Source organism: Peromyscus maniculatus, chromosome 15 (genome assembly GCF_049852395.1).
Source record: "Peromyscus maniculatus bairdii isolate BWxNUB_F1_BW_parent chromosome 15, HU_Pman_BW_mat_3.1, whole genome shotgun sequence".
Taxonomy (NCBI): Eukaryota; Metazoa; Chordata; class Mammalia; order Rodentia; family Cricetidae; genus Peromyscus; species Peromyscus maniculatus.
Window position 1 is genome coordinate 105,794 of NC_134866.1, and position 14,315 is coordinate 120,108.

Below are 14,315 nucleotides of genomic sequence, written 5' to 3' on the forward strand. Positions count from 1 at the left end.
GCAGCAGCAGCTAAAAATAGGCACAAAACCCACACGCTTTGGGAGGAACAGCAGGGACAGCACCATCCTGACCAGGGACACAATGAGGTCGCTCCGTTTTATTTCTGCTGAAGCCTTGGTATCCCACCCCAAGCTGACTGAGGAGAGCCTGGACCATATAGCCTACAACCTCTACCCACTCCTATTCAAGGCCAGTTACCTGCTAGAGCAGGCAGAAGTAACCCGTGCTGTGCTGAGTCACTGGCCCCTAGAGGAGTTCCGGCTGGCTGTGCTGCTGGGGCCAAACACTGACCACCCTGAAGACCTGCGTGATCGTGCCTGCAAGGCCTGCCTGGAGGCCTGTATGCAGGGCCTCGCTGACCATGTGCTGCAAAGTGGGAGCGACCGACTTCGGGTAGCTGATTTCACAGGCATTCAGGATATACAGGTGCAGCAATGTCCTTGTGGGAGGGCACTAGGAAGGTGGGGCCGTACTAAGGTGCTGGCCAGGACCTGCTGCCAGCTCCAAGGACAGTCCTGTACAGCGAGGCACCCCATTGAAGTCTTTGCTGACCTCTTTGTCACAGAAGGTAACTTTGACATGGTGGTGCAGGCCCTGAAGCCAGCAGGCCCAGCCCCTCTGCGGGTCTGCTGCCTTTCACTCCGGGCAGATAGCCTGAGCCCTGGGCAGCTCCTACAAGTGCTTGGCCTAGCTGGGCCAAGCAAGCTAAGAAAGTTGGAGGTAGTACACAATGTACGGTTGCATGCTGGCCATGTGCAGCAGCTACTGGCCCAGGTGGGCTTCCCTCAACTGACCTCACTCACCTTACCCACCAAGGCCTTCGATGCACCCCCCACCTATGCCCTAACTCCAGAGGGTGAGGATCCCCTCCTCACCTCTATTGCCTGGGAGCTCAGCCGGATGAACCAGCTCACTGAGCTGAGTGTAGCTTTCTCTACACTGACTGGGAAGATCCAAACATTGCTTAGGTAAGTTTCAGATAACTGGGTACAAGATGGGTGGAGTAGAGCTGGAGTCAGTGAGGTATAAGGATAGAGATGGGACCTGCTTACACAGTGTTCTCTGGGGATGTGTTGGCCAGAGCCTCAGGAGTTAAGATGAAAGAACCTGAGCACTGAGCCAACTTGGAAGACTCCTTTCAATTAACAAAAGCTAGGCATGGGGGGCTTGCCCGTTATCCCACTCAGGAGGCATAGGCAGTAGTAGCATTGTAAGTTTGAAGCCAACTACAAAGAGAGGTCTTATCTCAACAAACAAAAACAAAAACAAGGGCTGAGCGTATAGGGTAGTTTAGTAATAAAGCAGTAGCAGGATCCTACTTTTAATTCCCAGCATCAGAGGAAGAGGGAAGAAGAGGAAGGAAGGTATTAATTAGAAAGTAAACAATGCAGAAGGCACAACTAGATCTTCTACTGACTATTGTTGTATAACAAATTACCCAATATTTAGTGCCTTAAAACATTTTCCCAGGTCAGAAATGGGAATTGTAGCTCAGCATAGTGAGAATGTTGTGTGAGTTATCAGGTGAACTGTTGTCTCATCTGAAATCCTGGCTATCTCCTCCTCAGCAACTGCTATGAAGAAGGGCAGGAAGGCAGCTGCCAGGTAGTAATAAAGTCAAGGTGGCTTCATGTGGAGAGTACTGTCCTAGTAGTAGGTTGTCATGTGGGACCATGTGTGGGCAGGCCATGGGGAGGCAGCAAGAACAGGGTAGTAGGGACAGAGAACAAGACCCCAATACATACTGCCTTGCTTAACAAGAGCAGTGATGGGGATATTCCCAGAAAGGTCCAGGGTCCCAGAAAATATATATGAGATAGCCTGAAAATGCATATTCTCATGAATCCTGGGTGGGGATGTTGTTCCAGAGACACACCTCCCCCAGCTGATATAGGATGCCTAGTGAATTCAGGATATGGAGCCCAAATTCAGGGTGCTGGACTTCCCTTCCCAGCCCTGAAATTGTATTGGTTCTATTATCAGAGTGACAGTACCATCTTTCAAGCTAATTCTGTCTTTTGCTGTCCCCAGTCAACATTCTGATTATTCTGAGATCATGTGCCTAACTTCCTTACCCAACTTGGAAGATGGTGTTTGTCGATTTTAGGTTCAATTATTGACTGTTCAGCAGGACCAGCAGCCATAGACTGTCAGAAGAAACATGTGACTTTCACATGTCACAAATTATTTTGATTTTTTTCAATTGCTTAACAATATCAGTCATTCTTAACTCAGAAGCCATGTAAAATGAAGTGTCAGCTGGAGTTCCTAGCAGGCTGCAGTCTGTGGTCCATAAGATAGAAAAGTGGATGGATTGTCTACCTCCACTAAAACTCCAGCTCACCTGGGACCCTCATAACATTTGTGATATTTTTGCCTACCTCACAGTCCCTTGAAGACCCCACTAAGAGTGCTGGACCTAGCCAACTGTGCCCTTAATCATGAAGACATATCCTTCTTAGCAGATTGTAAGCACACTGCCCACTTGGAGGTGCTGGACCTTAGTGGACACAACCTGGTACATCTGTACCCTTCTACCTTCTTCAGGCTGCTGAGCCAGGCTGCCCAAACACTGAGAGTACTCACCCTAGAGGAGTGCAACATCACAGACAACCACGTTGGCATGATGATTCTGGGCCTCAGCCCTTGCAACCAGCTCCAGGAGTTCAAGTTCCTTGGAAACCCACTGTCAGCCAGTGCTCTCCAGCGCCTTTTTGCTGCACTCTGTGAACTCCCTAGGCTGCGTCACATTGAGTTCCCAGTGCCAAAGGACTGCTACCCTGAGGGTGCTACCTACCCCCAGGATGAGCTGTCAGTGTCCAAATTTGACCAACAGAAATATGACATGATTGCAGAGGACCTGCGAGCAGTACTGCTTCGAGCTAACCGGGAGGACATCCAGGCCTCCACCCCTCTTTTTGGAAGTTTTGACCCAGACATTCATGAAACCAGCAATGAACTTGGTACTTTTTTGCTGCAAGCTTTCAAAACTGCTTTGGAAAACTTTTCCAGAGCACTAGAACAAATGGAGTAGGTGCTAGAACCATGGTATAAGAGGCTGTGCATTTCAAGTAGCATGGTACCCTGAGGTCAGTCCTGGATCAGATCAGGTTCCGCCATTTGTCACCAGCAACATCACTGCCACAGAATTCCTTAGTGAAAACTACAGGCTCTAAGAGGAGCCCAGATATATAAATGGGTGTGTGTCAGCATGGCAGGATCCAAACCGCCTAGAGTGAAGGACCTACCACCAAGGTAGAAGGTGGAGGAGAATGTGGACACCAGGGAAGGATGTAGTGGAAGTAGGGTCAACTTGGCTCTGATGCAGTGAGGGGGTGGAAATGAGAAAACTCATGACAGAAAATGTATAGAAGCAGCAGCCCATAAAAAATAACCAGAGAAAGACACTGAAAATAAATGAACCTAACCTCTGAGTCTAGCAGAAACTTAGCTATGTTCTATCTGCTGTACTGTTTACCATATGACATCTGCCTACACAGAAAGGTGGGGGATGGGGATGGAGATCAATTTTCTGTCCGTAGCTATCTTTGTTTCCAATCTTGGCAGGGTTGCACCATCTTTTGGTGAATGAGAACATTTAGCTGCTGAAATATGCCCAGTATTTCTTGGAATATTCTGACCCTGTTTTCTGCTCTGTGTCCAACCTGAACAGTATATGCAGCCACAAGTGTCAGAGGATAACTATGAACAAAATTATAAACTTACTTAAGACACGGATTATTTTTATGAAATTTTTTTTTTTTTTTGGTTTTTCGAGACAGGGTTTCTCCGTGTAGCTTTGCACCTTTCCTAGAACTCACTCTGTAGCCCAGGCGGGCCTCAAACTCAGAGATCTACCTGCCTCTGCCTCCCAAGTGCTGGGATTAAAGGCATGTGCCACCACCGCCCGGCTTATTTTTATGAAATTTGTTGTGACTCAATTATACAGTTTTCAAGCGCGAACTTTATAGATGACAACATGCCTATAATGCCCTCAAATCACTGCTCCTCAGAATGGCGGAGGCACTTTGCAACTCCTTTAAGGAACAAATCACCACATGAGGAAGACCTGTTTGGACTTCATTTCCAGTATCTGCTTTGCAAAAGTATTAGTGTAATTAAATGCTAATAAAATAGTAGTGTGGCTTAACTTATGTACAGTTTATTTCATTAATATTCTGAATTTTAAAATTTAGAATATGACAATTATTTTCTTGTGACAGAAGTAAAAGCTTAGCTTCATAACCACCCATGTGCCAGCAAAGGGTCTGCCATGCTATCTCCTCCCCCAAGTAAGTTCCCATACCTGGGTACGTCCATTTGACCCCTGAACAGCAATAAAAATATGCCACTAACAATATCAGTTTTAAAAAACAGAAAGCAGACTTAGGAAAGTGGCCATGTCACAAACAGTTGATGTGATTCTCATGGAAAAATGTGTCCTCATTTTAAAAGATAAACCTTAGAGAAAGCCATGAAGTGGTCTGTCCAAGATCACAAGACTGATCAGTGGTAACAGATACTAGATCCTATGTGGCTTCCTTCAAGGATCTAATGCATTAGGAAACAATCTGAGAAAACTGTTTTAGATGTACTACAACTAATAATTTCTCAGAGATAGTGCTGGTAATACAGAAGAAAGGCATGGTAAGTATCCATTGAGAAGAGCTTTAACTGAAGCTGCAATCATCTGGCTTTAGCTGAGGGAGCCTGCTGCCAATTCTGCCAAGATGATTTTGAGAACTTAATGTGGAATAAAACATGAGCACCAGTGCTCCTCAATCATTCCATAACTGAAACATTTTCTGTATAAGTACTTTCAAGTCTGTCATATTTCTGTTGTTTTTGGAAATAGGGTTTCTCTGCGTAGCTTTAGAGCCTATACTAGAACTCACTCTGTAGACCAGGCTGGCTTTGAACTCACAGACGTTGACCTGCCTCTGCCTCCCGGGTGCTGGGATTAAAGGCGTACGCCGCCGCCGCCACCACCACCTGGCATGTTTGTCATATTTCTATTCAGAAAGATATGCACAGGGTAGACTATAGGATCTGAACACAAACTACCCACTTTATTCACTTCCTGCATGGCCACTGACAAATAACCACATATAGGTTCCCAGTTCTGGAAATCAAACACCCAGCTCAGACCCACTCCACAAAATACTACCCATGACCTAGGCAGATTACTGTCCCTCTATCATGGCTCCAGATCCTGTCCTCCAGAAAGTAAGGCATCCTCTCACAAGACACAACAGCCTTGTGTCTGGGAACCTGGATGCTGGGAGTTCCCAGCACTGGTAACTAGTGAGTAGCTCACCACACCTAAACTGCTTGTAGAGCATGAGTGATATCTACCCTTTTTCCGTCCTGTGGGAATGGAACTGATATATATAAGATAGAAAGGTTACATGAATAGTCCTCACCCCATCAAATCTTGATAGTCACCAGTGATCTTTCCTGGGAACCTGTCATATATCACAGCTGCCCCAAACTAAAAAAATGTTCCCTGTGATTCCACAGTGTGACCCTTGGGGGCTCCACCTGGTTCCCTCTACACTTCATCTATATGCCTTTTCTCTGCTGATTTTATCTTTCTTACTGTAACAAATCCAAGCCCTGAGGGCAACCACAGGTATACGTTTAGAAAACCATGGCAAGTCATAAAACCTGGGTATCTTGGGAAATTACCATTTACAAGATAAATAATAGTACTTAGCTCATAAAACCAGAGTAAGGATTACATGAGTTATGTACAAAGGATCAATTCATATAAGATGTATGTAAGTTATAAATACTTTTAAAATTACGTTAAAAACTGAGACAATACATGTGAAATTATCAATCCAAGAATAGTGATACACATTTGTAATCCCAGCACTTGGGGACCTGAGGCAGGAGGATTGCATATATGAGGCTTACCTGGACTATGCAGCAACACTGTCTCAAAAGAACAGTAAAGAGTCACACAAATAAAAAGTGATACTATTATTTTTAAATGACAAATATTATTGACTGCATATCATTGCTAACAAACATGCTTATTGAATATAAGAACAGCTCAATTCTAAGTATGCACTGTGGCACCAACTGGGCATAAGTAACATTTGGTGTTTTTTTCCTTTGTGAGTGAAAAAATGTTCCAAACAAGATAAATCTTGGTAATATAACTACATTACCCAATAACCTGGATGGAATCATTACCCAATAAGATGGAATCAGGGAAGGGAGAACAGTAATTGGAGGAGAGGTAAAAAATTGACGGAACATTTCTTAGAGTAAAAATAGTATATTTGAGTTTTAAATTTTTTTCTTTATCCTAGAACTAAAATAAAAGGTTGCACTTGTTCTGCTAAATATTAGCAGCTCAAAAATGCTTCAGAAACACTGAATCTCTAATAACTGCAGAGCATTAGAGAAAAAACTTGTCTGCTAAGATCCTACTGCACTGCTCAAAGGGTGGAAAGACAAGTTCTCACAAAGGTAGCTCCACTGGGTCACATGTGGTGGCAAAGGAAAATTACGTATCAGAGAGCCCAGAATTCAAACTGCTATGGTGAATGACCCCATCTGGCCTTACATTTCATTTTGTTCTTATTATTTCATTTCATTTATTTATTTTTATTTTATGTGCATTGGTGTTTTACCTGCATGTATGTCTGTGTGAGGGTGTCAGATCTTGGAGTTACAGACAGTTGTGAGCTGCCATGTGGGTGCTTGGAATTAACCCAGGTCTCCTGGAAGAGCAGTAAGTGCTCTTATCCACTGAGCCATTTCTCCAGTCCCTCTTATTTTTCTAGTATGACTTTCTCTACTTTCTTAAACTTTTTAAGTTCAACAAGTAGCTCCCAATATTTGAGATACACCCACATGAGTCTCCCATTTTGGCGCTTGTTGGTGTTCCAGACATCTCCACAATGCTTATCATGCTTAAATATGTCAGATAAGCCGGCTGCCATGTCTAGGTCAGCAGCCACTGGATCAACAGACGAGCGCACCAGTAAGTTCTTCTCCAGGTCTAGCCTTGTACTACGGGGAAGGATCAGGCTGCAGTAGATATTTTGGCGTTCCACGAGAGCTTCTCCCACCTCCTTCAGCACAAGCTGGGCTCTCCTCTGCCAGTTGTCCTCTTCTTCCAGGCACCTCAGATACACACTTCTCAGAGGCTGCAGCTGGCTTTTTTCTTGCATTATCTGAGCTCGTTCCTGTTCAAGAAGCTTCCTTTCTTCTGCCAACTTACGCCCCTGAGAGATAAGGGCTTCTCGAAAACTAGTTGTTCTATTTTGCTCCTTTTCCAGCTCCAAAGACAGCTGAGCAACAGCTCGCCGATGTTCTGATATCACAGCATGGTATTTAGCTTCAAGATCCTGTTGGAAAGCAGTTGTTCTCTGATGATATGCTTCTCTTGCTTTTTCTATTTCTTTTTGGGATTCCCTAGACCAAATCCAACCTGACATAAGGAAGAGATGAGGAAGACACATGAAAAGACATAACTAAAATCCTATAACTACTTAGGGAAAATATATAAACAGTAATGATAGCATTTCAATAAGAGATTAAGAATTCAAAAGTACCAAGCCATTGAAATTTTGCAGATAACAAAATAGGCAAAGTTCTTATCCTAAAGTCAGACCAGTGCTAGGTACATAAAGCAGCACATTCAATGTCTGTGTTCTGGTGTCTAACTTCCATGGTTGGAAAAATTTGTCACTGTTTTGTATGTTTTTGAATCTATCATTTATGTGCTCTGCCTCAGTGCTTCATGACTTATTGCCAATGTTCAAAAAATAAATATTGGTAGGCTTCAAATATTTTTGGAAGTCACACTTGTGTTTACCTAGTTATCATCTGTTTAAGTCTGATGGGTTTGCTATAATGCTTTACAAAAATAAAGTGGAAAAGTTCAACTTAGGTTGGACTTGGTAGCAAGAACTTGTAATCCTGGTACTTGGGAGGCTGAGAGAGAGGAAGATTCCAGGCTCAAGGCCATCCTGCCAAAATGTGCAGGTTTCAAAGCAAAATAGTCATACCAAAGCCCAGGAAGATCAGATATTTTAGTGTTGTCTGACAAAGACTTTAAGACAGTCACATAACTTCATACTTCTAGTTATATAATATTATAAATCAATTGGTTCCTAGATAAGTGGCTACTAGGTTTCACAGAAAACTGTGGCTATGAAACGACACGTGTTCCTTCATAATGTGATGTTATCTTGACTGTGCCAACCATAAGATCCTGAGTTCCACATGAGTCTGCATGAGGTAACCACTAGGGGAAAATGATTAAAGGCTGATCTCTTTGTGTTACTTTTTACAACTGTATGTGGTCTACAATGGTCTCAAAACTGTCTCTTTTGACTAAACTGAGTTGTACTAAGTGATTAAGTTCAGTATACCAGACACTTCACTTTTTAGATCTAAGACAGTTTCTTTTCTACTCAAGAGAAGGTGGGGGAGGGAGGAGGCAAAGGAAGAAGGGGAGAATGAACAGAGAAATAGGGACTAAGAAGGCAAAACAGAGATGAGGAGATCTAAGCCTGGCAAAGAGTGACAGGTACTCTTCAAGGTAAGAACTGTATTAAAAATTATGAAATTTGAGGCTATGGATGAAATTCAATGGTAGTGTTCTTGCCTAGCATACACAAAGCCTGGGGTTTGATCATCAGAACCACAAAAGAAAGGAAGAAGAAAGAAGAAGGGAGGGTTGGCCATGAAATTTAAATCATCAGAATAAAAGTAGATTCTCATCCATCAGTGGTTGTTAGTCAAGTAAAGCATTCATTCATCTGCTGTTACTTCCAGATCATGATGAAGGCTAGTTAACATCTGCAAGTTGCAATACATCTTCTCAAGCATAGAGAATCCTTATAAGAATACAAAGTTAAAAATTACCTCTAGTCTAGGCTGTCCTGGCGCACACCTAAGCTGAGGCATGAGGATTGTGAATTTAAGGCCAGCATAGTGAGACTCCGATTTAAAGTAACAACAACAAAAAAAAACCAGTTATCCCTGAATACATTATTTAACCAGGATAATTAATACAGAAACATAAAAAAACATTCTTCAATCCTTCTCAGGACAAAAAGTATCAACTTGAACATCCAAAAAGGAAAAGCAAGAATTTGGGAGTTATGAGTTGGTATTAAAGCTACAAACAATTCTGAAAAATACAAGGAAAATGAAAGGGCCTCTCTCATTCTCAAAGCTAACTCACTCACTCAAAGTGACTAATGCCATTAATGGATGAGAATCTACTTATAATAAGTGTGATTTAAAGGCTTTCAAGTCACTCACAGAACCACAGTGATAGATGCCTTCTATGTTGAACAGTTAAGTGAACGAGGATGAAAGGCAGAAGCCTTTAAACAGCACCCTCTGGAATGGATCTGGACTGGCACCAGCCAAATCCCTCCTCTTCCTCCATGCCAAACTTCTGAACTGAGAAATTCAGGCACATAAGAAGCTACTGTATAAAAATGATCACTATACATAGGGCACTGTATTTGCTTTATATTTATTGAATCATCAGTTTCTCAGATTCTTAGATGACAACCAGAACCACAAAACATGAAGAAATGTAAACCAGTTCTTCTACACCAGGGATCTTAGGTGGGGACATAGTTAAGAGCCAGGGTTTTCTCAAATTTTCTTTCACTACCTCCACAAACACATATGCCCATACATACTGTAGTCTATGACTGGTAAGAGTCTCAATGGTGTTCAGTCAATTTAAACATGAGGATTTCTAGCCTGCAAAGTAGTTTTCATGGGCAAACTCATTCAAATAGCTGACTTTTAAAATACTAAACACATCCTAGCTGGTTTTCTCTCAGGTCAGTTTTTCTGTCCATCCCAAGGAGAGCAACTAAGGCAAAGAAGTCCCCTTAGAACCGTGAAGCAATGACAGAAAGCTAGTTTATTAAAACTTAACCCACACCAAATGCTTTTTGTACTGAGGCATGATAAGCTATCTTCTAGGAATAGGTAAAGTGAGGATCAGAAAAGCTAACCTGTTTCGGGATATTTGTTCACACTGTGTGAAGATGTGTCATTGTGATTGGTTTAATAAAAAGCTGAATGGCCAATAGCTAGGAAGGAGAGGTTAGACAGGAATTCTAGGCAGAGAGAACTCTAGGTATAAATCTAGGTGCAAGGATTTCACCAGTGAGATGTGGAGCACATTGGATCTACAGAATGGAGGAGAAGTAAAGAGCCACAAGGCAAAACACAGATTAACAGAAACAGGTCCATTTAAGTTATAAGAGATATTTGGAAACAAGCCTAAGCTAGGGCCAAGCTTTCATAATTAATAATAAGTCTCTGTCATTATTTGGGGGCTGGCAGTCCAAAGAAAGTCTGACAAGAAAGTCTAACTACACTAACACTGTCACAGAGTTGCTGTACAGGGTAAAACTGCACACTGTATTGGTCAAGTCCTAAAGCCAATCTTTAGAGTGTCCAGCCCCTACAGCAACCTACCCCTGGCATAATTTTGGATCAGGAAACAGAGATGTCAAAAAAATCGTAACTTACGAAATGCTGCCAATCCCAGCATTGGTACCAACAGGGCATAATTCCACTTGCTTCCATCACCCCCATCAGCCCTAGAATTGGGCCGGATGTTCCAATTTGGGGGGTCGTTTAAGTTATTCATGGAGCTATACCTTGAAGAAAATAAAAAAAAAGATATTAATTATATAAAAGGAACAGAGTACAGCTGTTATGATTATATCATCTATATAAACTTTTTAGTCAAGAAAATATTTTTTTTCAGCTGTAGGTGCTACACAATTCTGCATTCTATGTGATTTTAAGAAGTCACACTGTAGTGTGAGAGATATGTCTCAAGTAAAGTACAAGGAAAATGTGATGAGTTCTCCCTTCATTTTTAGATGTATGGTTGTTGTAATGATTAATCTTATATGTCAATATGACTGAGAGAAGGCACCTCAGCATGCCTAGCTAACTGGCTAAACATAATTCTAGATGTGCTTGAAAAGTGTTTCTGTATGACTGGTAAGCATCTGAGTGCTTGTACTGATTACTTATAATAAATCAAATGTTCACTTACTCTATACATACTATCATAAGCCCTAAAAAATTATGGTTGACCATGAACCACACATATGATAGTAGTTCCATGTTATATTGCCTAGTAATGTCATCATAGCAGGCTCAGCTTGGGTAAGTACACTCTGGCATTTACATAGTTGGAATCCCCTATCAACACATTTCTCAATCTGTCTCCATTGTTAAGTAAAGCATTACTGTATATGTCTCTTATTGATTGTCTCTGTAAAACTCTAACACAGCTGTACATAGACAACTCAATAAAAGTGAATCTACAATAGACATTTGCTTCATATGAGCTGAGTTTTGAAGAATGAGCAGCTTTCTACAGACAAAAATCAAAGGAAAGTTACTTACATGCTTGTCATGATCAGGGTTATAGAAATCCCTTACTTCACTTCAGGGTATAACTCCCAAGCTATGTGGGAGACCAAGATTAATATGACTCTACTAGTTTACAAAATGCCTATACTAGCCAGGCATGGTAATGCATGCCTTTAACCCCAGCATTCAAGAAGCAAAGAGACCCTGTCTCAAATAAATAAGAATAAAATCACAAAGTACCCATACTAGATGGGTGTTTTCATAATGTAAAGTCATAAGAACATTCAGCTTGCTTATATGTACCCTCACAAATGTAATAATCACAAAATTGTTAACAAGGATGCATGTAAGAAATAAGGAATTCAATACGATAAAATAAAAAAATTTAATGTTTTAACAAACCTTGTTTAACATGTAAAGATATGAAGTATGATGAGCAATAAATATGACCATAAAATATGGCCCAGAACTTAATGGTTTACAGAAACCATAAAATTAAAAAGCTTGGTAGATGCCTAATTTAGAAAGATATATACTAACTTAAAGCACATAAATTTCAAAAACTTCCTAGTAAGTATAGCCATAGCCCCACCAGACATCAAGACTTGAAGACAGCCAAGACTCCCATATAAAATGGTGTATTTGAATATAATCTGCTCAATACTTCGGACTATCTCTAAATCATCAATACTTAATAAGGTATTACGGCACTTAAGCAGTTGATATGCTTTATTTCCCCCCTTGTTAAAAAAAATGTCTGTACATACTCAGAACAGACACAATTTTTCCCAAATGTGTTTGGTTATTGGTTGAACCTACCAGTGCAGAACTCCTGAAAGGTCAGCTGTCTTATTTATTCCCTCTACACCAATAACAGCCATATCCGGGTTACAAGGCTCAAGGAAATAATTCAAAATATAAAGTGTTGTGCACAAATATATTCCCTATTTCCTTATTTATTAGTTAAAAAAACAAGGAGAAATAAAATGGGAACAACTCATTGTAAACTTAATGAAATAATTCAAAATTATGTTAACAAAGATTGTGCACCAAGAGGAAGAACTTAATCTAATATTAAGTGAAAATTCAAGAAACAATTGCGATTTACTGTAAATTATTGGTTTACTTTTTTTTTTTTTTTTTTTTTTTGGTTTTTCGAGACAGGGTTTCTCTGTGTAGCTTTACGCCTTTCTTGGAACTCACTTGGTAGTCCAGGCTGGTCTCGAACTCACAGAGATCCGCCTGGCTCTGCCTCCCAAGTGCTGGGATTAAAGGCGTGCGCCACCACCGCCCGGCTATTGGTTTACTTTTTATGCCATTTAATTCCACCAAAAACTTCAGCTATTTCACTAGAAAAATAGAAATACTGTCTGAATCTGACAAATCAGAGCAAGTTTACATGAAGGGATGCTAGTCCTGGCAGTTTAGGTGGAAGCCCTACTGCCGTCTATATACACCCTAAAAGGCTGAGATGTTGGGGATTTCCAGCTAGGCACCCCCATTCCACGTTCTGGTCTCACTTCTCCCATTTCAAAGCCCTCCCCTCAGAAAGCCGGCCATAGGCGGCTCCTTTCCCAGAGATGCCCTGGACCACGCCTACAGGCTATTTAAGACCTGGCCCATAGAGCCAGGAGTGTGCCCCCGTGTTCTGTCTCCCGCCTCCCCGAGAGGCACCCGGGAGTGCTCTGCTTTGCATTGCCCTGTTTATTAAATCTGGATTTATTAATTCGGTTTGATTTGGCTTATTGCATCGGGGCAAAGGAACCCAGCAACCAGGGATTTAAAATGTATCTTGATCTAAGCAGCTATCAGGATGACAACAGGCCGGGACCTGAACTTCCCAGCAGCTGAAACGAAGAAGAAAGCTTTGGATATTGTTACTGGTCCAGTATCCTGTCTTCTGCGCTGCCTACTGCCGCTGCCCCTGGTCCAGTCACCAAGGGATCATCTCTACCCACTCCAAAAGTCCAGGGCGGTAGCTCCGGCCCAGTCCAGGAGACCCAGAGCCCAACAAAATGGGCTCTTACCGGGCTGAGGTCGCTGCCCCTAGGATCCCACTTCAAACTGTCCGCATCCTCCGACTCTCTCTGTTTTGGCAAACTCAAAGAACCACCCGAGAAGCACTTTAAAGACATTAGTACCCACTTACCGCTGGAGCAGAGCCCATCAGCGAAGAGGACACCTTACCTCAGAGGTACAGCCACCACCGCGTTTGCAGAGCGCAGGCGTGGTGCGCAGGCGCAGAATTTTCCAAGCCCGACGCCGGCGTGGCGTGGTGCGCAAGCGCAGTCTGTCGCCGAGGCGTGCAGGACTGCGGAGACATGGCCGGCGTTGGAGCAGTTTCGCGGCTTCTTCGCGGGCGGCGCTTGGCGCTAGCTGGGGCGGTGAGTCAGTGCCACGGGATGGCGGGCACCAGGGTGCGCAGAGCCGAGCGTGCTCCTAATCCCGCCATCCCACCCCAGCTGGGCTGGGACTGGGAAGGTGCAGTGGGCCAGAGCGACAGCTTTCCGGCGAAGGTCACGACCCCACGGTCGCGGGAGTGGAGTACGGCCTTCCCTGTCTTGGCCCAGCCGAGTTCTCCAAGGTCAACGGGCGGGAACGGCCTGTGTCCCTCAGGTCTGCCATTAGCAGTTGGTAGCCTGGATGTTGACACTAAGACGTTGAAAGTGATGAGCTTTTATGTTTTGTGTAGTGGCCTTAGCCACTGTTTTTAAATATCGGGTGACACTTCTGCACTGTGTATATCCGGTCTTGCGACTACTGTTTTGCATTGGAGTGGAATAGGGACACAGAGTGCTCCTGAGTTGCAAAGGACGGAGTTGGGTTCCCCAGATCGTCAGATTGTGTCTCAGTGTACTCTTTAACGATGACATAGTATGTGTCAGATTTCTAGGGTTTTATTAAAGCAAACTAAATGAACCGG

General features: G+C 42.7%; 3 protein-coding genes across 5 annotated transcripts in view; 2 read left to right on the forward strand and 1 right to left on the reverse strand.

Annotated features, from left to right (window-relative positions):
• Lrrc14b (leucine rich repeat containing 14B) lies at positions 1-5,977 on the forward strand. The gene is made up of 2 exons (XM_006990032.4): positions 1-969; positions 2,390-5,977. Exons 1-2 carry the CDS (start codon positions 83-85, stop codon positions 3,033-3,035), a joined length of 1,533 nt encoding a protein of 510 aa, XP_006990094.1. The 5' UTR covers positions 1-82; the 3' UTR covers positions 3,036-5,977.
• Positions 4,142-13,706, reverse strand: Ccdc127 (coiled-coil domain containing 127). Of its 3 annotated transcripts, none has more exons than XM_042261325.2 (3): positions 13,580-13,706; positions 10,532-10,662; positions 4,142-7,448 (listed from the first exon to the last, which is right to left on the reverse strand). In XM_042261325.2, exons 2-3 carry the CDS (start codon positions 10,650-10,652, stop codon positions 6,787-6,789), a joined length of 783 nt encoding a protein of 260 aa, XP_042117259.1. In that variant the 5' UTR covers positions 10,653-10,662; positions 13,580-13,706; the 3' UTR covers positions 4,142-6,786. The 3 variants fall into 3 exon arrangements, with proteins under 3 accessions (XP_042117259.1, XP_006990093.1, XP_076407766.1); XM_006990031.4 differs by having other exon boundaries at positions 13,542-13,651; XM_076551651.1 differs by lacking the exon at positions 13,580-13,706 and adding an exon at positions 12,596-12,736.
• Sdha (succinate dehydrogenase complex flavoprotein subunit A) overlaps positions 13,642-14,315 on the forward strand; it is a 27,615-nt gene continuing 26,941 nt past the window's right edge. The window contains exon 1 of the mRNA XM_006990030.4: positions 13,642-13,776. Coding sequence (XP_006990092.1) covers positions 13,714-13,776 — 63 coding nt within the window. The 5' untranslated portion in view covers positions 13,642-13,713. The remainder of the gene's footprint in view (positions 13,777-14,315) is intronic.

Coding starts and splice junctions, on each gene's coding strand:
- Lrrc14b (XM_006990032.4), top strand. CDS start 83: ATGAGGTCGCTCCGTTTTATTTCTGCTGAAGCCTTGGTATCCCACCCC. Junction 970..2,389: donor AAGATCCAAACATTGCTTAG/GTAAGTTTCAGA, acceptor CCTACCTCACAG/TCCCTTGAAGACCCCACTAA.
- Ccdc127 (XM_042261325.2), bottom strand. CDS start 10,652: ATGAATAACTTAAACGACCCCCCAAATTGGAACATCCGGCCCAATTCT. Junction 7,449..10,531: donor GCTGGGATTGGCAGCATTTC/GTAAGTTACGAT, acceptor TCCTTATGTCAG/GTTGGATTTGGTCTAGGGAA.